This window comes from Natrix helvetica, assembly GCF_964273705.1.
Source record: "Natrix helvetica genome assembly, chromosome: 2".
Classification (NCBI taxonomy): domain Eukaryota; kingdom Metazoa; phylum Chordata; class Lepidosauria; order Squamata; family Natricidae; genus Natrix; species Natrix helvetica.
The window spans coordinates 132,871,111-132,895,683 of record NC_138552.1 but is presented as its reverse complement, the minus strand read 5'-3'; the positions used below and the strand labels follow the sequence as shown (position 1 = coordinate 132,895,683).

Below are 24,573 nucleotides of genomic sequence, written 5' to 3'. Positions count from 1 at the left end.
GTGAGTGAGCAAAACCTCACTGGCAAATGTGTGGACAAAACAGGTGTCCATAACAAGGGCGGAATGCTTGTGCAATCTGATAGTGAATAGAAGGGGCAGGAACAGTCAGGTAGAAATCAGACTCAAAAGGAAGGCAAGTGGATGTGATTCTATTCACAAACATCAAGGCTTCTGATCTGACAATGAACCTGTTTAGAAGCAGTGGAACTTTACAGAGTCCAAATGGTACCACCCAGGCAGAGTTAAGCAGGGTTGTTGGAATTTCTCCAGAAAGAGAAAAACAAAACAAATTAAACTCACAAATTATTAAAAAGGCTTGAAAAACAATACAAAGTTGGCAGGGGTGGGCTGCTACAGGTTTGCCCGGGTTCAGGAGAACCCATAGCTAACATTATGGTGCGTTCGGAGAACCTCCAAATCCCACCCCTGGCTGCCCTCTCCCACTCCTCCCACCCCTACCATCCCCTCCCAGGAGTCTACATGTGACCCATTTTGGATATATGGTAAGTGCAGGGCTGCACAGAGTCTCGGGGAGGGGGAAAAACAGGCCTCCCGGAAGGCCTCCGGAGCCCAGGGATGCAGTTTTCACCCTCCCATTGGCTCAAGAAAAGTCTCCAGAGCCTTGTCAAGGTGAAAACGTCCGTCCCCCCTGCTTTTGCCCCCTCCCCTTTCATGCAGGAGGACAACTAGGCCATGCCCACCCAGCAACCGGACTGAGAACCCATTGCTGAAACTTTTGAAGTCCACCCCTGAAAGTGGGTAGGAAAGGGCATGACTGGCTGGAATACATTTAGTAGAAATCTGCATTGCAATGTTTTGCTGCAGGGCTGACTACAACATGCATAAATCTCCAACCAGCATACAGATTGGGTCTATTTTCAACAGCCAGGCTTTTCTGGTGTCCACTTCTGTTTCCCTATTTTTTTGTTTTGTCTCTTCCCTTTCAGATTACATAGAGGGAGAAGGAGACTGGAGTCTGTGGTCAGTTTGTAGTGCAACCTGTGGAAGTGGCAATCAGAAACGCACCAGGACATGTGGATATGCTTGCACAGCCACTGAATCAAGGACATGTGACCGACCAAACTGCCCAGGTAAAGAATAGAGAACAGAATTGTTCATTGCCATGAGCCATGTACAGGTATCCCCCCCCTCCCCGGTGTGTGTAGATCTAGACCAAATCATTTGTAGTACAAGAAGGAGCTGCTCAGGTATCTGGAACCATTACCTTGCTTGCATCTTTACAAAGCACAGAATGACATTAAGTCTTCTCAATCACACTTTTTATTTAAGTACCTTCCCTTTTTTGGTATGGTCTACAGACAGTTGGCAGGAAAAAAAAGTGCACTTCTTGCAAAATGCACTAGATGTAGTACTGGAATTAAGAATCTCGTGCATCTTCTAATTGTTCATCCCATTGTGTAACATTAAGATAATATGAAATCTTGAAGGTTGTGTAGTTAAATCAGATTTCGGAGCACTAAGAAAAGTTATACTCTACAGTGCTGTTCAAGGAAGAGTGGCTGAGATCGAGATAGCACATGCCTCCTTTGTCTCAGGCTCCTAATTTTGAACTAAGCATTCTGGTAACCATTGATGAGTTCAGCCACTGGAGTGCTCCCTTTCTAATACTTTCTCCTCACGGCTCTATCATACTATTTGAAATGCAATTAGAGAACATCCTCTGTGACTCAGGCTGTAACATTTGCTGTACTGAACAATAGCTTCCCAGAAAGTAGCACACACTCATCTAACAAGGACTCTTTCAGCAGTTCACAAAGGAGAATGCTGCTTACTTATTAATAGCAGGATGGTCCAACTTTTGAAGGTAGGGTGGGGATTTCGGCTCTGGTAGGTTTGCTGATCGGCTTCTCTTTCCACCAAGAGAGCAGGACTTTCCCCACTGCATACTTATCTGCAAACCAAATGCAAATTTTCAGATGGCCCCTTTAATCACCATTCAGAGTTTTGAAATGTCCTAGGTCCATGATGGCAAACCTATATGTGGAGCCATATCTGAGGGTATGTGAGGTGTTGCCCTATGTCAGCTCCAGCATACGCATCAGCAGATTTTTGGCCTTCCGGAGGGCAGGGGAGGCCGTTTCTGCCCTTCCCAGGCTTCAGGAAAGCCCCCAGAGCCTGTGGATGGCGAAAAACGGACCCAACGGGCCTACCAGAAGTTCGTTTCCAAACTTCCAGAAACAAACTTCCGGTTTGCCCATTGGGCCATTTTTCGCCCTCCCCAGGCTTTCCTGAAGGGTTGTGCACACATGCGCGGGGAGAGGGATTGCATTATGGATGTGGGCATGCGGGCACACACTATTATGCACATGCACGCCCTTTTGGCACCCGAGCAGAAAATGCTTGCTGTCACTGTCCTAGGTAAACACGGTTATGGCTATTTTATTATTTAATGCAAGCAGTAGAGTTACAATGAATCTTTTGTTGAGCAGAAAGTACAACATTCACACATTTCTGTAGGTGAAAATGCAGATTGCGGATATTATTATAATTTGGCTGCTCTAAAAAGCTTCAAATAATAGACTTGCATCAGGCAAACTCAAGGAGAATATAGAAAATGTATTTCTGTAAACGATAAATCATTTTGCTGTTTCTTCAAATTCCTCATTGCAGTGTAAAGGATCTAAACTGCAGAACTTTGAGTAGGGGCAGGGTTTGACTGCCTTTAAAGTTACATACTTCTTATTGGGAGTACTGGGACTTTAATCCCTGTTCCTTGGAGATGGGATCTGAGTGAACTCGGGGATTCATGGCTTCCATGTTACCCATGGGCCTGTCCCAGAAGTCTCAAGCCTGATAAATGCATCGGGCTTGCTCTTTACTTCAGAGCAGATTCAAAAAAAAATCTGAAAATGCAAGACATTGTCATCTGTACTTGTAATTTGTAGTCAGATCCTGTTCTGTAACAATGCACCCATTGTTAGCATACTGGGACCATTGCAAAGGTGAGGGACCAATCAAGATGGTCTGCCCCATGCAACTGATGGACCCACCGCATTTTCTGAGGCACTTGGAGAATTACCCAACTATCTTGTAGGCAGTTCTGACATGCATCTTGCTCACTTTTGAAATTGAAAGGAGCAAAGGCATTGTCACTGGAGAAGACTGCCTTGGAGAAGATATTGGGGTTTTAATTACAGACTAATTATAGACTAAGACCTAAGACAATCCTCTCTGGTGCCCATCATGATGAAAAAGTTGAGACACAACAGGAGAAAGATTCCTACTGCTGTGTCTTCCCTAGCATTGCCACAAAGTAGGCCTGAGTCTTATATGGGGTTTGTCTCACTTCCTTGTACCCCTGGCACAAGGAGAAGATAGAGGGGACATGGGCTGCTGCTATGGTTGCTGACAAGTTGAATAATGGCAGCAAAAAAGGAGATAAGATTGCTCCATCTTGACATGCCCTTTGCTTCCTTACATGCTATTTCTCTGCTATGTGTGTACTTATTTATTTATTTATTTTATTTAATATGCTGGCCCTCTCACTGTCCAAAGTGCCTCTAGGTGGCTTGCAACATGATAAAAACATTTTTTTAAACGTTAAAATAGGAACTAAGCTTCTACTAGACTTCAACCCAGTGGTGGGATTCAAATAATTTAACAACCAGTTCTCTGCCCTAATGACCAGCTGGATAGGTGGGGCTCGGTGGTCATGTGACTGGGTGGACCTGGCCAAGTCAACTCTACTCACGTCGATGGGCTTTTGCCTTAGCTGTTACAATGTAATAAGGGTTAACTAGAGAGGCAGTTTCTGTAAGCAGGGCAATAAAGAGTAGGCTAGAAGCAACACCAGAATGTTTCCTTCCTGCCTTCCTTACAGGATTAGCCATGTAAAGTGGAAAAAACAAAAGGAGATTTCTTCCAACAACCGGTTCTCAGAACTGCTTAGAAAGTTAACAATCAGTTCTCCCGAATAGGTGCGAACTGGCTGAATCCCACCATTGCTTCAACCCTATATGACTAAGATTGTTGTGAAGTCTGGCAGCAAGAGTAGTTTGGATCCTCCACGTGTGTGGATCCCGAAGTGGCCTCCTTCACCGCCTTCTCTATTTCTACATCCTTGGAGGAGAAAATCCCCAATATTTTCCCTGCCAAACATCTCAGTCACATTGTTTTAATAACCCGTAACATCAAGAGCACATCCTGTTTCTAAATAATGATTTGCTAATAATGCAGTTGGAATGTACAGCGTTCACTTCAAGCATGCAATAATGAAAAGCTTTACTGCTTTGTAGTTTTTGCCTTTATCCAAATTGTGGTAATCTTCAATGATGCCTGAAAATACGAACTTCAAAATACCAAAAGGAAACGTGTTTCAAAACCCTGTATTCATTTCAAGACAACTCTGAATATCAGAGTACACAAACACTGAGTTTATAACTGATTTATAGTGCTCTGGGAAGAAATCATTGTTCATGGGTTTATTACATATGTCTGATTTTTAATGTGCTGGCTTTCTTTTGAATTTTTGCACCCTTTCCAGAGGCTGCAAATAATGTTAAATAAATAATTCTTCTGCAAAATAAAGGCATGTTGTGCATCTGCTCTTGTTCTCTCCAAGTGCAGTGGGACTATTTGAAACAACCCTGTGTTTTCCTTTTCCCAAATAATTTGTATAGGTCTTGAGGACACATTCAGAACAGCAGCTACAGAAATGAGCTTACTTGCAGGAAGTGAAGAATTCAATGCCACAAAGCTCTTTGAAGTTGGTAAGCAGATAATAGCAAAAAGGGTGGGGTTTTCCCCCTCTTAAATTTAACCTAGGTGATGTAGGTAGGCCCAAGTTCCCTCCCTCAGGAATCTTTTGACAGTCAAAACCTATACTACCACATATTGGCTGAGGGGGACATCCAGGCAGTGCTACATTTAAGACAGCTGCCTCAGATTGTATGTTAGAGACTCATTTGTATAGGCCAACAAGAAGTGGCTCTGCATAAAAAAAAGACCCCTAGTGTGAAGTGCGCTCTCAAATCTCATCGTGCCAACATTTCCTGGGTTTTGAATGGAGCCTCCATCAACCTTTTCCAGGAGATCTGTGATTTCCAATACGGAAATTCTAACAAAAGTGACTGTTTCCAGCTGTATCATGGGCATTCCAAGTTAAATAACACAATGAAGACAAAAGGCAAGAGCTGAATAATACAGCTGAATATAATAAGTTCAGGAAGTCTTCTTGAACAATAAATAGCTTTATAAGATCTATCCATAGTGGTTAGGACATTGCTAAGTCAAAGGATCGCATAGGAATGCAAACGAAAGCCAAGGATTTCCCTGAAACTTGCAAAATATTTGGACTTTAGATACATATTCACCACCTCATCACTCATGACCATTCCACTAAAGGCACATCCGGACTTGGACAGATTTCTTGCTATCTTACCAAATATTATAACAGGAATGCAAGTCATTTCTGGCTTCAGTTATAAAAGGCTATTTTAATATCATCAATTAAAAGAGAATAATTAGGATTTAAAGCAACTACTTTTTAAAAAAAGAGATAGTGTATAGTAGACAAAGACAAATTCAACTTTTATTTTGCACTAATAAGAAAGCACATAAAACTATATGTTCTAGTATCTGTGCCTTATAATATCCCTGCCTGAATTCCAATACAGCTCAAGAATGTTTTTTTTAAACCAACAAGTTCTCTTCTAGTGGTACTGCAGCAGCAATAAAAACTTGAGAATATAAGCATTCAAGGAGAAAGGATAGCAAACATACAAATTGTCACTGACATTGATTCTAAGAAATTTGCTTTGAGGCTCAAGAATGTGTTCTTTGAAAATAATATTGAAAGCATCTGGATTTATATATTACTTTATTGGATTACTTTTAAATATCTTAAATAGACTTTGGGGGCCAGGCCCTTACAAGGCAGCTTATCAATCAATCAATAGAATTATTTCTGCAGTAAAGTATATTTGTATAAAATAATTTAATTCAGCTTATGACTTTTTAAAAAGCAAAACAGTTAAAGATCAATCAATTAATAAAAAAAAATCCTGCCATAATTCTTGACTAAAAGCATTGTTTTATGCTGATTTAAAGCTTGTGCTCAAGGGATAAACATCCAGCCCTTGTAAAGAAATTGGGGAAAATATTACTTTACTAAAAAGTGAAGCAACTTTTTGTTAAAATGCGACAGTGCTAGTCATAATCAAAACCTGCCTTTTGACACTTGAGAGACACAGTAAGACAAAGAAGGAGAACCTGTGGTATTCCAGATGTTGTCACATAACCGTAGCATCTCCAGTCAATCCAATGGGTGCTGGGAGTTGTAGTTTAGTAACATCTAGATTCTAGAGGGTCAGTTTCCAAACCAATCAGTAAATCATGCACTTATGATTTTAATACGGTGTTTGATGTTTTCCCCCCTTCTGTCCTCCTTTCTCTTCTTCAGCTACAGATAGCTGTGAGAGGTGGATGAGTTGCAAGAGTGAATTCTTAAAGAAGTACATGCACAAAGTAGTCAATGATCTTCCTGCTTGTCCTTGCACGTACCCCACTGAAGTAGCTTATAGCACTGCCGAGATCTACGACCGTCTGAAAAGGAAGAACTTTCGCTGGAAAGATGCAAGTGGGCCAAAAGAAAAACTGGAGATCTATAAGCCCAGTGCCCGCTACTGCATCCGCTCCATGCTGTCCTTGCAGAGTACCACCTTGGCAGCACAACACTGCTGCTATGATGACAACATGCAGCTGATTACCCGAGGGAAAGGGGCTGGCACCCCCAACCTCATCAGCACTGAATTCTCTGCAGAACTTCATTACAAGGTGGATGTTTTGCCTTGGATCATTTGCAAAGGGGACTGGAGTAGGTACAATGAAGCCCGGCCACCTAACAATGGTCAGAAATGTACAGAAAATCCTTCGGAGGAGGACTATTACAAACAATTTCAGGAAGCAAGAGAGTACTGAAGGCGAGTGTGGGAGGAGCTGATTTCTTTGAAAATTTCAAAAAGATGGGTGGTGGCGAGAAGGACACTCCAGTGAACGAACCTTTGAAAATGGGATTTATCTCCCCACTCACTGTACATAGTTGTACAAAATATACGATTTTTCTAAAGTATTTTATTTATATTTGCATGTAGATACAGCATGTAGTCCCCTTCGCCTTTGCACACATAAAAGTGTCTCAACTCTTTATAGTGATACACATTCTGCTTCCATTAAGATGAGCTCATATATTACCTGTAGTTAAAAGTGAGTATCATTGTATTTCACATGAAAAGAAAATTGCTTCTCAATGTCTCAGCTTTCAGAATAAATGTTTGCTATTAGAAAGATTTACATATATTGAAATTTCCTCTTAGTATTGAAATGTGGTTTCTAAGAATGCAGCTGCGGAAAACATTTTGGTTTGCAAAGAAAATAGTGACCAGATTCAATGCAGATGTGATGAAAGTTAACTTCAAATCAAACTGTTCCTTTGCTTTGCATCAAAAGGCTGAACCTTGTGGCTGACTTTCAGATAAATCCTGGGCTGGAGCATCTTGACATTGGAGGCTTTGACTATTGCAAAATCCTCCCAGCATCAGCATGAGATTAGCAGGACCAAAATATGAAAGGAGTAGCTGTTATTGCTACTTGTATTATTATTGTTGTTCCTATCTATTGGAAGCACTAGGAGGAAGACTTCTTTATAGAGCTGTGCAATTTTTCTCATAATTTTAAAGATGAGGATGAGGACCGAAAGCATTGTGGACCCTTTGTATTCTCAGCCCCTACTAGCCTGCTGCCACACACACTCTTATGAGCCTTTTCCCATGTGGTTTTCTGACATCAGAAACAACAGAAAGGTTGGTGGAGTGATGGAAACAAGGATCTGGTGTTAAACTCTGACATTACAATTCTGTCTCTGAGCCCAGAGGCAAAGAAAAAAGACAAACTCTCCCCACTCTGCTCAGTCCAATCCAAACAATTGCAGTTTCCCATTACTAGACTAGAATAGAATAGCAGAATTGGAAGGGACCTTGGAGGTCTTCTAGTCCAACCCCCTGCCTAGGCAGGAAACCCTATACCATTTCAGACAAATGGCTATCCAACATCTTCTTAAAGAATTCCAGTGTTGGGGCATTCACAACTTCTGGAGGCAAGCTGTTCCACTGATTAATTGTTCTAACTGCCAGGAACTTTCTCCTCAGTTCTAAGTTGCTTCTCCCCTTGATTAGTTTCCACCCATTGCTTCTTGTTCTACCCTCAGGTGCTTTGGAGAATAGCTTGACTCCCACTTCTTTGTGGCAGCCCCTGAGATATTGGAACACTGCTATCATGTCTCCACTAGTCCTTCTTTTCACTAAACTAGACATACCCAGTTCCTGCAACTGTTCTTCATATGTTTTAGCCTCCAGTCCCCTAATCATCTTTGTTGCTCTTCTCTGCACTCTTTCTAGTAAACCCCTACAGTCTACCTCTGACACAGGGCTCTTTTATTCTGCCAAAAAGCATATGTGTGCCTTCCAAATAGGATTGCTAAATCAAAGCTAAGGAGCAGCAGAAATAAAAAAAACAAATTATTTAATACAAATGTGTTCATTAAATGATCTTTTTAGAGATAGATATGGATAGATAAATACAACACAGAGATATATTTAGACATATTTAAGGAAAGAAGAAAAGGGTAGAAGGTATGGACAATTATTTGAGGAGCAGGGAGATACATTCATGAACAAATGTTTTAAGGAAGCCACAGAGCATGAAACAAAATTGTGGTTCACATCCAAAGGATCTGAAATAGCAATACACAGTAAACCTGACTAGCCAATTGGGAAAGCATCGAATGTGTTTCGGCCTCCAAAAGTGAGTTTGCATATTTGATGAAAAGATGATGTGTCATTTTATGGGTGATAGGGCTTATTTCCTCTATCCTAACTGCTCATAAATAAGCCGTTTCTGTGTTCATCTTCTGGTTTGGGATTGGTGTACATGATACTCATCCTCTCCATTAAAGGTGCTTTGAATTTCTCTTTGCTAGCAGTGCAGAGACATGTTCTCTATGCCACTGCAATGTAATCCAGCAAAGCTGAGTTCAGTAGTTACAAATGTACCACTGGCAGTGGAATTTAAATGGCATTCTGATGCATTCATAGATATACAGTGTTAAGAAAAATAAGGCCCCTTCCACTGCAGAACCTCACTTACATATTCTGCTTGGGGTTTAGAGAGATTTATTGCAGGGAACAATTTAAAGCAGAATCCTTTAATTGTATGTATAAGCACATCTGGAAGGACATCTTTCTGGAAGAGAATTGATTTTAAACATCTTGCCCTCCCTCGCTTTTCTATTATATTGCAAATACATGCGGTGTGTTATTTAAAAAAAAGAAACTCTCTTATCTTTTTAAAAGATTAATCTGTTCTAGGTGGGGATTTATAGCATATATATTTATTCATCTTTAGTTAATAAGAATTTGTAAAGTTAAATTTAAAAGGTTAGAAACGTGTTGGTAACCCAAGATCATTCCATTAGGAAATTACACAACAATCCAAAGCAAACTTACAAACGAAGCAATTTTGAAACATACACTAGTTTGTGTTCTCATTGAGTGCTAAAATGTTTCTTTTAAAATGCTCCACTGAAGAAAGCCAGCAGAACTGGTGAGAATCAGCCCATCATGTCTTGATAGAATAACTTAATGGGCAAAATTTATCTATGCAAGAATAGCTTCATTCTTAATGTTACCCTTTGTGTGTGTGTGTGTGTGTGTGTGTGTGTATGCGTGCTTGTGTTTTTAAGCAAACAGCTAAAGAAGGGGAAAATATATTCTGTAACATACTATTAATGCTACCTATTGTAACAAGACTCATTAAGGACAAACGGAGGACATTATTTTAATGTATATCTTTCACCTCATTTACTTGAACTCCAAGGGCATTTAACCTGCCAAGACAGAAATCCTTTGGCAGTCTGTAGCAATGTGTTTTCAAAATCATTGCAGCTTTTTCCACACCAGTTCTGGAACATTTTAAAAAGAAAACTATTTCTCCATCTGTGGTCCTTGGTGATTATATTTCAAAATAATATCATAGTTACTGATTTTGCTTGGAAAAAATATTTTAGCTTGCTAGATTTTTATTTTTTTTAAGTATCTCATTGACTAATGTAACAGAATATAGTCTGCTTAACTCCAACTTGCAGGATAAAATTCTTATCCAAAACTCCGGGGTTTTTAGGTAATGAAGTGTGAGCCTGTGTATAAATGTAATGTGATCTTTTGCTACATAAGTGCATCAAAAAACCCATAATATCAAGTAGTATCCAATTCATGGAGATTTACCTGAGTTAATATCCTTCACTCTTCTCTTTGGAAACTGCAGTTATAGTGATGTGCCATTGAGTCAGGTCCAGGCTCTCCCTGGCAAATGTTTGACAACTGCCATTCAACTTGCTCTGTTCCGATTAATACGGCAATATAGAGTTCTTCCAAAGGTATTCTTGCAATCTCATCAATTTTATCCACCTTCCCTTATGCATCTTCTTCCCCTTTGACTTCTCTCAAACTTTCTAATTTTTTTCTAGTCCCTCAATAAAAATACGTGAACCCCTGCTTGCTGTTCACCTGAACAGCCAACTGTCAGTGTTAACTTCATCTTGGATTCAGAGATACTTTGAGGACTTACCTTCAAATCCACAATTCAAAAGCATCTTTCTTTGAACCCTTCTCAAAACCCAGCCTCCATAACTATGTATTAACACTAAAATATATATCATTCTTTATTTTGGTTGTTTTAAAAGTTATCCTGGTCTTTCATGATTTTGTTTATGATTGTCATTGTATTCCTCCCTTGGATTATCTCCTTTATTTCTCCAGTACATTGTCTAACTTTATTCTTGAGCACCAAAAAGAAAAAAAAATAGATATATCCACACACACACCCTTCTGCTCTACTGTCAAATTGTGAGTTTCCATATTTGTCGTTAACTCAAAATTTTCATGTGCCATTTTTATGCTCAGAATAAATTCTTCTGCCTCTTTGTGTTTAATTGCCTATGCCATGATTGAGTTTATATACTTAACTACTTTAAACCAACTGTGGATTTCCTTTATAAACACTCTGCAACAAAATGCCTACATCTGCTATGTGCATTTTCCCACTTGTCATAAATATCTGCCTTTCAGTGTATCAATCTTCCAGTCACCGTCATGGCAAGCAGAAAGGTCAAGATGAGCGCAGGAATTTGAACGGTCCATTACCAAAACAGGCAATGATATAGCAAGAGGAAAAGGGAGGAAGAGCTGAAGTTTGGAGAAAAACAAGGCGAGTTCCAGCATTACTTAGCATGTAAACTATATGCTAGGTTGGGCAGCTGACAGACCTAAAGCTATATACAACCCTTGGACTGACTCCAACAGTTCTCCACAAGCAATCTGCTTCAAACACTGGCAAGCACAAACTCAGAGAGAAGGAGGCCTGAAAAGGAATGTCAGAAAGAGGGGAGCAGGAAAGGAAAGAGAAATAAATTACCTGCTTTCATGACTGCCAACCCCCCACCCCAGCCCATCCCCACAGGTCAGACCAGTGGATTAGGCTGTTATAACTTCCTTAGATCAATTGGTTAGATCCAGATGTAGGTATATGTAAAAGTTATGGCAAAATGTCTCCCTCCTTACTCCTTTTTCTGAAAAAACAACAACAACAACTCAGAATGTTCTGGATTAAAGACATCCTGCTATATATAGAATGAGCCACGTGCCAGGGAAATCTGACTGAAATCTGACAGGGCCTGCAGATTATTAGTGTGGGGCAGGGGTTAGGGCGATTCCCTTAACCCAGTTGGGAAAATTAGGCTGCAGCCTAATGAGATTATTTGTTTGAGTGATGGCCAAAAACAAAACAATCAATACTGACAAAATCAAATTGGAGACATAAATCACTGCAGAGCAAATAACCTTAGACAAGTTCTGCTGCCTTAATACCGAAGATAAAAGTAGGATAAGGAAGGCCTGATTAAATGACCCTCTAACTGGTCAAAGACATAAGCAGAAGGTATTTTTCAGCATGGAGGAAAAATGGTATACTCACTCACTCCCCCCATATCCAAAAGAGGAGCAGGAGGAGAAATAAGGTGGTTTATTTAAGTGAATTTGTATCTGGTTATAATTCTTGTTTTTTTTTTCCCAGTGGAAAGTTGCTGAGGCAGTTTCCATTCTACTATTCCCACACAGTACAAGGAAAATTAAGGGGCTGACATAGTAATTACTTGTCCATGTCTGTGCCTACACATTTGTAAATAAAGACAGGAACTCTTTCAGTCATTCACTCTTCAGTTCTCTCACAGACATCAGTACTGTTAGCAGCACTTGGAGAATCCACAAGGTAGCCACAACTGCAACTTTTTAAAAATTCTTGGCCTTTTAGCTAAGATCAAGTGCAGTACCTTATTCTCCAAGGAATAACAGTGCCACACTTTTGACAAAACTGCTTGAATGTTAGGCTAACGTGGAAATGAGAAGGCTGCATGAAGCAATCTCCCTTTGAATCTGAAGGTTGATTTAAAAATTCATATATTTTAGAAGTCAGACTAGCTTTGTAGCCCATCACAGGAGGATGGAAAGAAGGTATTGTTGGTTGCTGTGAATGGGGTAACTTGAGCAAACATACCAATCAATGCTACTGACATTGGTTTTGCATCTTCAAAAGAGAAAGAGCTTGCTTTTGAAATCCCAAAGATTTCAAGGGAAGAATCTTTAAAGTCTGTCCATCCTTCTCGGCACACATTTATGATTAAGCTGAATGGGACTTAACCAAATAAAGATCTGTATTCCTAGTCAAATGATCCTCTATATTCCAAACAGTCTCAGTTTGATGTGTCATCTTGAAAGTCTTTACTAGAATAAAACAAATACACTGCGCTATAGCTTGACTGTAATTTAGGTCAAAGCAAAGCTCTTGGTGATGCCAAAAAATCTTCCTTAAGGGGATTAAATTTTAAAATTTTCTTTGATCATGCTTGAAATTAATATGCTTGAGCTGGAAAATGCTGTAAAAATGTCTAGGAGGCTAAACAGATCACAGCTCTCTATAGTAGACAGCCTTTTAGCAAAAAAGTACAGAGACACGATTCCCACCACTTTGTATAGTTCACAACTATTTTCATGAGACAAGACACTTGTTTTTGTTCCTTTGTTTCCCTGAACTGAACTTCTTGTCCCTGAAAATAATTTACAAGCACTAAGACTAGAAAGGGGAAACAATGGAAAATGGTTACTTTCTTTCTTTCCTTTTTTAACCTGCCAGTTCTTTTGCAAACGATTTGGGCTTAGGCTTCCATTTCCTAAGCATGGAGGCATTGATTGAGGAGAAGGACTGTTCTCTTACCATCCTGATCAAAGCTATGTTCCCGGATCAAAGTATTAATAGATGCCATCTGCTGCTATATATAAATTTTATTGGCCCTATGCCTTATTTCCATTTATGAGTAATGTTGTTGCCAGATATATGAAAACACAATAACAATTTCCCCCAAAGGCTGTATAGACAAGGATTGTGTCCTACACTTCAGGATGTTTTTATAATAACTATAAAAGGAAGGAGAGGAGGGGAGGGAAAGGATGAATGGATGAGGGAAAAGAATTGGTGAAATTTGAATTGCACTGGACAAGTTTAACCGAACTCATGGAAACCCTAGCCAGACTAGAAAACTGAAATCCATTCTCTTGCATTTACTTTCTTGGTAAAAATCTACTTCTCAACAGCTCAGGGTTTCCACAGCCCAACACTGGTGCACTCTCCTGCTATGGTCCACGAGGTCTATTCTTGGTAGAGGGTTTGAATCCCACAAAAGAAGTCCTAGCTATGTACTATCTATGACAAATCCCAATAAGGATAAAACCAATCCCTTGCTGATTAGTATTCTTCTTTGAAGATATGTGGGTTTTACTGATAGAATTTTTGCAGGAGACCCCCTCTGATGACTCCTCTCATCTGGCTACCTTTCTATCTGGTGCATTTCCCCCCCACCCCAAAAAAAAACCCTACAATTTTGTTTCTTCCTGTTGCTTGGGCTAGAAGTGAAAACTGGAAAACCTTTGGCCAATTTCATGCAATTAAAAATAAATCCACCATTTTGCTGGCCCAAATGGTGGATTGGGCCAGCAAAGTGTGTGAGGGAAGTCTAATAATTCACCAGTTTCTCTGATCAGCTACTGATTGGCTTAACCTTGGTACTGATAAACCTGAAGCTTTAGATCAAGGGTGTCAAACTTGATTTCATTGAGGGCTGCATCAGGGTTGTGTTTGACCTTGGGGGGACCAGGAAGGGCATGACCAGCTCGATGTCACTCGTGTTGGGGGTGCCTGTGGTGGCCTGAGGGCTCTGCCAGCGAAAATGGGCTCCCAAGCTCTGTTTCGGCTGCAATGGCCTCTTGCAACCCTCTGCCAGTGAAAATGAAGATAGGGAGGGCTGCGTGCAGCCCTCCCCAGCTCCGTTTTCACTGGCAGAGGCGCTGCAGACCAGTCCTTCATTGTTTCCAGGGTGGCCCCACAGGCCAGATCTAAGCACCCTGTGGGCCAGATCTGGCCCCCGGGACCTTGAGTTTGATATCCCTGCTTTAGATCATCACTTCTCAGAGTTATAGAAGGAGTCCGCGTAATGCCTAAGAGTTGCCTTACAATGCCCGGGTGGGATTCATGTTTTACTTTGACTTGTTTTCCTTAAATTCTTATAATGGCCATGGAGAGCTGCAATCAGAGAGAAGGGGACATGCCAGAAGCCCTGATTGACGATTCCTGGGAGTGCAGATGTTCTCCAGACTGAATTAAGGCACACACACAAAAAAAGTGCACAGCCAGGTTTGTGCCAATGCAAGTCAGAAAACCTTTGAAGCAGAGCAGGAAAGCAGGATTGTAAACTGTTGACGATGTTATCTATAGAAGTCCACCTGCGTTTATGGGGTTAAATGGAAGAGCGCTGCATTGTTTAGCCTCGTGGCTATATTGAGTGCTCCTTTCTTGCCCTAGTGGTTGTATTTCATTTTGTTGTATTTGTAGCAAATGGTTGGTGTATATGAAGTTTAGTTCCAATCAAGCAGGTTGCCCTGGCCAGGATTGATGGGAGTACGGTTCTGAGACATCTGGAAGGCCACAGGTACATCATCCTTTTTCTAAGCAAACAAGCCTAAGAATTTATTACCCAACATTTTCTGGATCTCCTGAAATTTCATCCGATTCCCTTCATTAGCAAGTAAGAAGATTCTCATTTATCCATGAACTTAATTATTCCTTTCAAAGGTTTGTACATGCTACACCTACAATTTTCCTAACCCCACACTACCAAAATCTGAAAAACAAAGTTCACTTAAACTGAGCTTCTTGTTTGAAAAAAAAAATTCTCAGGATTAAGCAAAACAGTTTGGGTTAAGATTTTCTTTCAATTGTAACTTTGAAAGTGTTAAGATCGTTGTTGTTGTTGTTGTTGTTAGAGAACAAACAGCATGACAACCATTCTAGTATTTATACCCAGTAAGTGTTATAAAAATCACATGGTTTGCTTTGATAACATTTGAGGCCCGTTAAGTTGCAGAAATATCTGAGTATTTATGACAATGATCTGGCCCTGTATTTATTTGCTTGAAGAAAGCCTATTTCACAAGAGACATGAAAGGCTTTGGAGTGGATGGAAAGTCACTTCTGATGAAATCATTCCTGGACCCAGGGCTACATTCTTTAAAATTTGGCATTCTGAGGATCAGTATCTTCTGATGACTTTTTGGCAAGCTTACACTAATGTGCAGAATCCCATCTGGAACAAAAGAGTGGAATATATACACAAGAACGTGAGGAGAACAAAGCTGGCACAGCTACCGGATGGAACCTCCTTTAAAGGAAAGAAAATAACTACTCCATTCATAGTCATGGCTGAAATGCTAGTAATAACATCGAAGCTGTGCTTCCAAACGAAAAGTTGCACACTTGCGAAACTTTCCAGACAACATAACATCAGAAGCAAAAGCCCTATGTGCTAATGTCCTGCATAGTTCTTTTCCAAAAGGCACTGCTTGGGGCTACTTTTCAACGCAGAGATTCCAGCGATGTCCATACGAAATGGCCATATATATGAAGCTAATACTGGGACTGCTGAAAAGAATCAGGGAGGGATTGGGTGTTAAGTGTTCAGTGGAGTGATGACAAAAGAGAGAGAAAAACTGTCCCCATATCTAATGCAATGCCCTATAGCAGCAACCCAAAGAGAGGAGCTGAAACAGTTTGTGTCCAGGATGTGAGATATTTGGGTCTGTAGCAGGGGTGGTATACACTTACCTTCCCTACTGGTTTGCAAATGTAAGTGCAGGCAAGCGCACATGCTTTGCTCGCAATGCATTTTTGGCAAAAAAGGGGACTAAATGGGATGCCATAGAGCCGGGCACGGGTGGGCGGAGCCACCGGCGATTTCCGCTACCGATTCGGGCAATCTGGTCTGAACCAGTAGAATACCACCTCTGATCTGATGTTTTCTCAGCCTTCCCTTCTGACCTGCACAATATACAGGTCTTCTATGGAAGGGAGGCTGGTTGCAATTGTTTTTTTTTCTGCAGGAAAAATATGATACAGGAAGCAGAAGAGCGTAGAGCAGGGGTGTCCAAACTTGAGAACTTTAAGACTTGTGGACTTCAATTCCCAGAATTCCCCAGCCAGCATGGCTGGCTGGGGAATTCTGGGAGTTGAAGTCCACAAGTCTTAAAGTTCCCAAGTTTGGACACCCCTGGCGTAGAGAAAATTTGCCAAGGACCCCACTCCCTACTATTTCCCCAATCTTCTTTCTAACTTGGAATCTTTGGAATAATCATAGCCTGTTTAGTAGTAATGTTCCTGAAAGACAAAAATCCTATATCAGAAATGGTGTGGGGTCTTCTGCTTGGGCAGGGGTTGGACTAGATGACCTTCAAGGTCCCTTCCAACTCTGTTGATTTGTACCTTAATCCTATTTTATTATGTACCTTAATCATTATTTCAATTTTTCAAACTTTCTCTTTTTGCTCTTTATACATGAGATTCATTTCAATGCATTCTGCGCGAACAAAAGAATGGGGACTCAAAAGAACACTTTTATAACAGTATGTGGTCAGAGTGCTGAAACCTCATCCTCTGCTACATACTCATAATTTACTTACTTGCTTCATGCAGTCTCTGATTCCGGTCAATTCCATTGTCATGATTATACATGACTTTACTTGTAATTATCTGCTCTGCCCTTCGTTCTATCGCTCCCAGTGGAGTGTACCAGGCATCGTTGCCAATTTAGAGGCATTAAAGTACTTTTTCTTTTCAACACATTAAGTTGAAAGGGCATCTCCTAATGCTATACGGGTTTCTATCTATGCAGGAAAGGGACATTCCTAAACTTGCACTGTGAGTAGGGTTTTCTGATAAAAGCATACAAAAAACATGGCAGGGAGAGAGATTAATAATCTAGTCATTAAAATCCTCTGGGGGAAAAATCATCTTGATTTCCTTTCTGAAGTCAAAGGAGGCTTGGGGAAAATGTTGCAAAACAGGTCCTGCAGCTTGAAAATTACTTACGTTAGTAACAATTCTAATACCATTAGATTGGAATATCCATAACACAGAAATGTACAGGAACTAAAATTACAAGGGGGAAGATTAAACTGGCAGCACTGACTGACTGACTAACTAACTAACTAAATAACACCAGGGGGGAAATTGGTGAATGTGCCATAGAATGGATTCAGATGTCTCAGTACTGGGCTAAAACTCTAGTACAGACTGACCCTAGTGCTTACAATGCTTCTCTTCTTTGTTTCTAGACATGTGCCAAATATTGCTGTGTCCCTTCCCTTCAAGCAGAGCTGTCTTCTTAGGCTACTCATCAATTAATCATTAAAAGCACAGCACCATTTCAATGCCAGACCCTATTGTGTTTTCTCCCAATCTAAGTTCTGACAACCCCAAAGGTACATCATGCATCAGAAAATCATCAGTAGAGCTCAAGATACTGGAAGACTAAGTTGAAACCACACAACACAAGGGGCACTTGTCTGATCAGATGAAGTACATCAGCCCCACTGTTTCTAAACCTTTGGAACTCTGTGTTCACTCTGCACATCCTTCTCCTTCCCCGCCCCATGTAGCAGTGAACACTGCGTTCAACACAGATCTAAATAGTAAAACCTGAGGTGTTCCAGTCTTTCCATGTAAAAACATTCAATGGCCCCACAGCCATTACATGAACTGAACAAGCAAAGACCATTAGCAGAAACATCCAGCCAAAAGAAACTTCAAGGGCTGCACGGAGGCTACTGCTTCATATAGTGTAGGTCATGTTTCCCAAGTGCAAATATTACTCTTGGCACAGACAAGCCTTTACTTCATGAGTTATATGGCATTTTCCTGTTGCTCTATTTGAGTGCATGCAAAGTAGAGGGGGTGTAAATAGCTTTGGATTTTTTCCTGAGCCAACAGAAAAACCTAGGACACATCCTACGCTAGAAAATTTCATCTTCTTAGAAACTTCTGAAAATCACCGTTACAGATGTTGAGTCTATAGCCAAAAAAAATCACGCCAGCCGAAGATCAGTCAAGAAATAACATCCAATTGAAAGTTATAAACCTTAATCCAGACTAAACTATTTTTTTTTCTCTTCTAAATCTAGATCAGAGTTCTGTATAATTATCTCCTCCCAATTTAATTTCATCTCGGCATTCCCTAATCCATTTCTTTCAGATATATTGGGATTATAGATCCCAGATTTATAGGGTGAATTACAGTCCCAACACATTTGGAATAACCCAGATTGTGGAAGACTGCCCTAATTTGAAATCGACATCAAATTACGGTAAGTCATACTAAGAGATATATTGGATCTTGATCTTTGAGCTACACTGTATTAATATAGAATCTGAAAGAAAGAGCTCATGAGGCCAGCCCTTAGATCATTTTTGTAATCTGAGAGGAAATAATGGTAGCGGTGGCGATGTATTTACCCAATATTGATGTATTCAATGGTGGTGATGTATTTGCCCTTGTCAGATACTAAAGCTGACTGGACCAATTATTGGAATTTAACTGGAAATCCACAGTGGGATAATATCCTTTCCAGGACACCATACAAGTTTAGAGGGGAATCAGATGTTGTGATGTAATCCTTTTGACACAGCTCCTCAGTAGCTTGCTACTAGGGGGTGTGCATTGATCTAGATTCCAAGAGGAAGAGGTGATTCACAACATGTGTGGGCACACATATTGGCACTTCCTGAAATCAAAGGCATGCCAGGAAAAGACACAACTTCTTTAAGGAGTTGCCAAAGGTGTGACACACATGACCACCTACACAGTGATTCACCACTAAACCTTGGAATTTGGATCATTGCATATTTCTTGCGTATTTCCCATCCTCAGGCTCTGCCAGCTATTCCGCTTTACCTCATGACAGAGTCAGCCATGCAGCTAGTTTACTGGTCACATTTTTACTCTTGATTGCCAAAAGGATTAGCATTATGAACTAAGTAAAGTAATTTGCTTAAATAAACTGACATTTAACCAACAGATCTAATTGAATTTGCTTACTATAGGCAAATACTTCTACTTGATATTTAGCGTGCGGGTCAGATATGGTAAGTCCCTAAGACTATCATTTGGCTACTTCTTACAGGATAATAGTAGGCTTCTGTGGAAACAAAATTCCATAAATATAGAGTCTCCACTGAATGAATTTAGTTTCCCCAGTATCACACCCTTATCATCACACCACATTTCAAGCAAGGGACAGTCAGATGATTGGGGGGGGGGGGGCGCAGAGTAATGTAACAATAAAGTGTCTAGTAAGATTACAACAACCTGAATTAAATTCAGCATGAAACTCACTGGGGGGTATTTGGAAAATAAGATGGGGAAGAAGTATGGAACATGAAATACAATTGTACTTGGGAGTGTCTCATTCTTAATGTACCCTGAAAATATTGGCTTTAATATAAAAAGTCTTCAAATTAGATTTGTTTCTACAAGCAGCTGATGTCTGACAGCTTAAATAGCTTTTGAAGACTTGGCCATTGCACTTTCAGTATGACTTTGGCACAAGCATATATTGTTTTCCCCCCAAGAGTCTTACCAATGTTTTTTTTAAAAAAAAAAACACTATGCTTATGCATTTTCAAGGCAGCACAGTGAATACTGTAGAAGTGGGGCAGGTTTAAAATTTATTCCCATTAAGAGGTAAAGGCAGGGGAAGTTATTACATATTATGTCATTTAATCATGTACTGAACTCTCCTTCCAAATATATTTTAAGAGAACTAGAACTTTGGATGAGTGCCACTTCATGGGGCTTGCTAGAGATTAACATCTCAATGAACAAAACAAATACAGTCTCTATCTCCATTTACTACAGATGAATGGACCAAGATATCCAGTGTTTCCATGCCATGAATAATTCTGACCAATATACTTTTTAGGACAAGTCTCCACACATTTAAAAGGCGATGTCTGCTGTTCCAATGAAATCTTTATGATGAAGTCACTGCTCCAAGCATACAGCTGATTTAATCACTCAGCAACCCTACACACCCTTCTGCCTACAGAAGCAGGGTGAGCAATATTTTGCAGAGGTGGAAATGGGTTTCTTAAATACTGGAAGTGGGCAAGGTCCAGCTTGGAACACGAAAGAAGGGCCTGAAACTTCTGGTGGAGCCCAAGTGTTTGTTGGGGCTGAGAGGTTTGGAGGGACACAGGTTTGCTACTCTGTAGTGATTTGAAATAGCCAATTCTTAACAAGGGAGATCACATGAAAGGAACATTAGATTAGGCTCAATGTCAACCACAATTCACAGTACAAATGGAGGAGGAGCATGGTAGCTCACATGGTTAGAATGCTGAGTGGGATGTCAATAAGCCCGCTTTTGAGTCCTGAATGTTGTTATATGGTGAGGTGAACTCCCATCTTCATCCAGACCTTTGATAGGGACATGAAAAGAGCCCCCACAGGCATCCCTTGGACAACAGTAATGTCACTGGGTAATCCTTTCAATTCGGAAGCGCTTTTACCAGTGCCTCGAACACAAACAGGAATTACATGTGAATGGAAGGAAAGGAAGGACATTGACGAATTTGATCCCTATAGAAGAGAGGTGGGCCATCAAACTGAGTATTAATAGTAAAGTTTCCTAAGTGATACATAGTATATTATTAATAGCTTAGTATAATATCAAGTTGAACTATGGTGCTGGAGAAGACTCCCGCGAGTCCCTTGGACTGCAAGGCGATCAAACCAGTCAGTCCTAGAGGAGATCAACCCTGACTGCACTCAAATACTTTGGCCACCTAATGAGAAGGAAGGACTCCCTGGAGAAGAGCCTAATGCTGGGAAAGATTGAGGGCAAAAGAAGGGGACACTAGAGAGTGAGAATGCTGAATGGATGGACCGAAACAGTAGGCATGAGCTTAAATGGACTCCAGAGAATGGTAGAGGACAGGAAGGCCTGGAGGAACGTTGTTCATAGGGTGGCGATGGGTCGGACATGACTTTGCAACTAACAACATAATATCAAGAGTTTTTCAGAAAGCATCTACTTACTATTGACAAGTATCTAGTTACTATTTCTTCAGTTGATAAAGAAAACAAATCTTCAGTAAATAGGGCACCTTGAGTTCATTCAAAACCAAAGAGGGAAGGATGTTTTGTTAGTCTAATTGTTAGCTCCCACAGACCTGTCCTTTTGTACAGCAACATGACAACTGTTTGAAACTGCCCTATGAGAAATAAATCCATCCTGCAGTATTGTTTTCCTATTCGCTACCCACCACATCTTACCCATTTCCTTGAGTTGAGAGAGAGAGAGCTGCTACTTATGTCTTAGAGCTTCCAGCTGTTAATCATTTGGGAATGTTTACATTTCCAATAAGAGTGATTTTGTACTAAGAGGCTGGCTTAAAGCCACCATGAACCATTGCCAAATGATCTAAACTGTTCTTTAAAGTCAGTAAACAGAGGTATTAGCATGGGGATTAGCATACAGTATAAAAACAGGCACAGATTGAGATGGGTCAAACTCCAGAAAGATGTTGGTCAATGGAGTGAAGATGAATGGATTCATTCAATGGTATTTTGTCCCACCGGCTGACTTTTGCAGGGAAAGGAGGGGCATCACTTTGTAGTGAAGAAATCCAACATCCTGATCTCAGCATGTGCTGAAAGACTTGGTAAGCATGGCTGCCTGCAAAAGGAGTTTCCGGAGACTGAAAAGGGGACAGGAAGGCTGCCTGCATTTAGGCATCTTGCTTTTGTATAAACACATGAAGCCATGGAGCAGGATTTTTTAAAAATCTAGCCTGAAGGATCTGTCAAGCATGACCCTGTTTCCAGCTGGAGATGATTAAGATCATGAGGTGATGGCAGTCATCTGTCCTCCACACATGACTTGCCATGGCTTCAACAAAGATCTTTCCTTGACTGTTCTCTGATCCTGCAAGCTCCAGCCCATGTGGCACAATGAAGGGAGACACCTGGTGTTTAAATCCAAGCTTGCTACAATTCCCCTGCATTCAGTTCCTTATAGCTGAACACAAGTTGTATATAATCAGCCAGACTCTGGTCCTCTCCCACCTAGTCGACTGAGATGCATCATATACAGAAAAGGCCTCTGAAAACCATCCCAGAACCTTATTAAGAACTCTTTTAATAGGCTTTAACTGGCTGTCCATTCATTCCCAGGCTCAGCTGAAAGTACTGTCTATTACTTTTGAAGCCTTAAACCAGGGATGGGGAGAACCTGCAGACTCTAGATACAATTGGACTACAATCTCCACATCAGGAGATGAACAGCATATATGTGTAATAAATAAAATAAAAATAAATAGAATAAATTAGCAGGGTTAGGGGCAAGAAACCCCCTAGGATGATGGGTTCTCTTCTTATTTGCTTCTAGCTGAACTTTTCCTTCATTTTAGTTCATTTTTCTGCCTAAATCAGATTTTTTTAAATGCTCCTTTCTTTTGCCCAATTGAAACAAATGCATTGGTAAAACTGTTATTCCATTCATAAATAGGAAATAGCAGCAGATAATTTCCCAAATAAATTTAGGATCAGCTAAACAGCTATAGTAATACAGTTAAGTAGCATTTAAGCTGAGTATAAAATATTATGTAAAGGGGAGAAAAACCCCTCAAAGCCAAATTCAACACAATTCACCAATGATGGGAAGAATGCATCCTTCCAAGAAAGAATCTAGCCACTTTTTTCCATTAGCTAGGTTAAGATCAGAACATATCAAGAAAACAGGCAGGTTTGTATTGTTTTGCCATCTAATATAATATTGTATAATTCAGACTTTTACATTTTCTTTTACATTTATAGGGTGTGAATATTTCCTCCCTTGAGGTTTACAAGTGAGGGAGGGGGCATGGAGCATCCACACACACATTAGAAAAATAAACAATTCCTGCATTTTCAAATTCTTTCACCTTTTGTGAAGAATTTAATGCATAATATACAGAAATCCATCCTCATTTTTCCTTAAAAAAAAATCCTAGCAGGCAAAGAGAAGTGCAATTTTAAAAATAATCTACAAAGGCAAACACATTCTTAATGCAGAATTTAAAAGCTCTCTTCCTTTGCCTACAATTTGCTTGGGTATGGATAGCTGCCACATCTATCTGATATTTGTTTCCCCCCCCCTGCCAAGTACCATCCCGCTCCATTTAAAACAAAAGGGTGTCTTCTAGCAAGAAGTGGCTCCAACCTCAATGCAGAACTTACATTCTAGAATGGCTCCTGAATTCCAGAGGCAAGAAGTTTAGCTTTATTAGCAGGAACTACTTCACCACCACCTCATCCAGATGTTCCTTTGCAGAAGAATAAGCAAAACAAGGCATTGGGCATCACCTTTAGCTCTTGTGCCTTTAGCAATGGTCCAAATGAGCCAAAGTAAGCAAATGAGCCAAAAGCTCAGTGTAATTTGGAAAACACCCACACCCCATTATCAAAACTGTTTATTAACTACTTTCTACCTCCGTTTCTTAACTTCACCTGCTTCCACTTTTGGTCTCTCAGCTAAATGCTGATCCACAATAAGACTTTATTTCAAGACCATGGAATTTCAGGGCAGAGAATGTATGAGAAAAAGTTTCAATGGCCAAAAATACAATGTTTACCAGATTGCTGCTAATTACATATTGGCTGATAATGTCAAAGTATTTAAGTGACTGATGAAAACTTACTAGAGGCTATGGCTGATTTTGCTTGGCCAATTATTATTTAAAGTAAATCAAATCAATTATCGTTAATGTATCCCTGTAACTAATTACCTTAAAAGACAAAAGGGCCTTCCTCAAAGGAAAAAAAACCAAAAAAACGAAGTTTGGTTTTTCTTTGGGGCCCTCCCTGAAGAAGAAAAAAACAAAATATGAAGGTAAGAATCCAGGTCAACAGCTGGCTTCACCACCCGGTCCACCTAGGATTGTTGATTCCAGTTGAAATCAGTCCAGGAGATCTCTCCCCCCCCCACTAAACTATATCATGACCCTGATAACACCCCTACTGGGACTGCCAGCAGCTGTGTTTTCATTCCTATGCAGATTGCAGGGGGCAGCCTTTGAACCAGC

General features: G+C 40.3%; 1 protein-coding gene and 1 long non-coding RNA gene across 2 annotated transcripts in view; one reads left to right on the top strand and one right to left on the bottom strand.

The window, feature by feature from the left end:
- The window catches only part of ISM1 (isthmin 1), a 33,044-nt gene extending 25,731 nt beyond the window's left edge, over nucleotides 1-7,313 (top strand). Inside the window, exons 4-6 of the mRNA XM_081941169.1 lie at nucleotides 948-1,091; nucleotides 4,641-4,730; nucleotides 6,422-7,313. Coding sequence (XP_081797295.1) covers nucleotides 948-1,091; nucleotides 4,641-4,730; nucleotides 6,422-6,939 — 752 coding nt within the window. The 3' untranslated portion in view covers nucleotides 6,940-7,313. The remainder of the gene's footprint in view (nucleotides 1-947; nucleotides 1,092-4,640; nucleotides 4,731-6,421) is intronic.
- Nucleotides 22-23,868, bottom strand: LOC309386127. The gene is made up of 3 exons (XR_014174348.1): nucleotides 23,729-23,868; nucleotides 1,794-1,912; nucleotides 22-264 (listed from the first exon to the last, which is right to left on the bottom strand). It is a non-coding gene; the product is annotated as an uncharacterized lncRNA (long non-coding RNA).
- Between the last annotated feature and the right edge of the window lie 705 nt (nucleotides 23,869-24,573).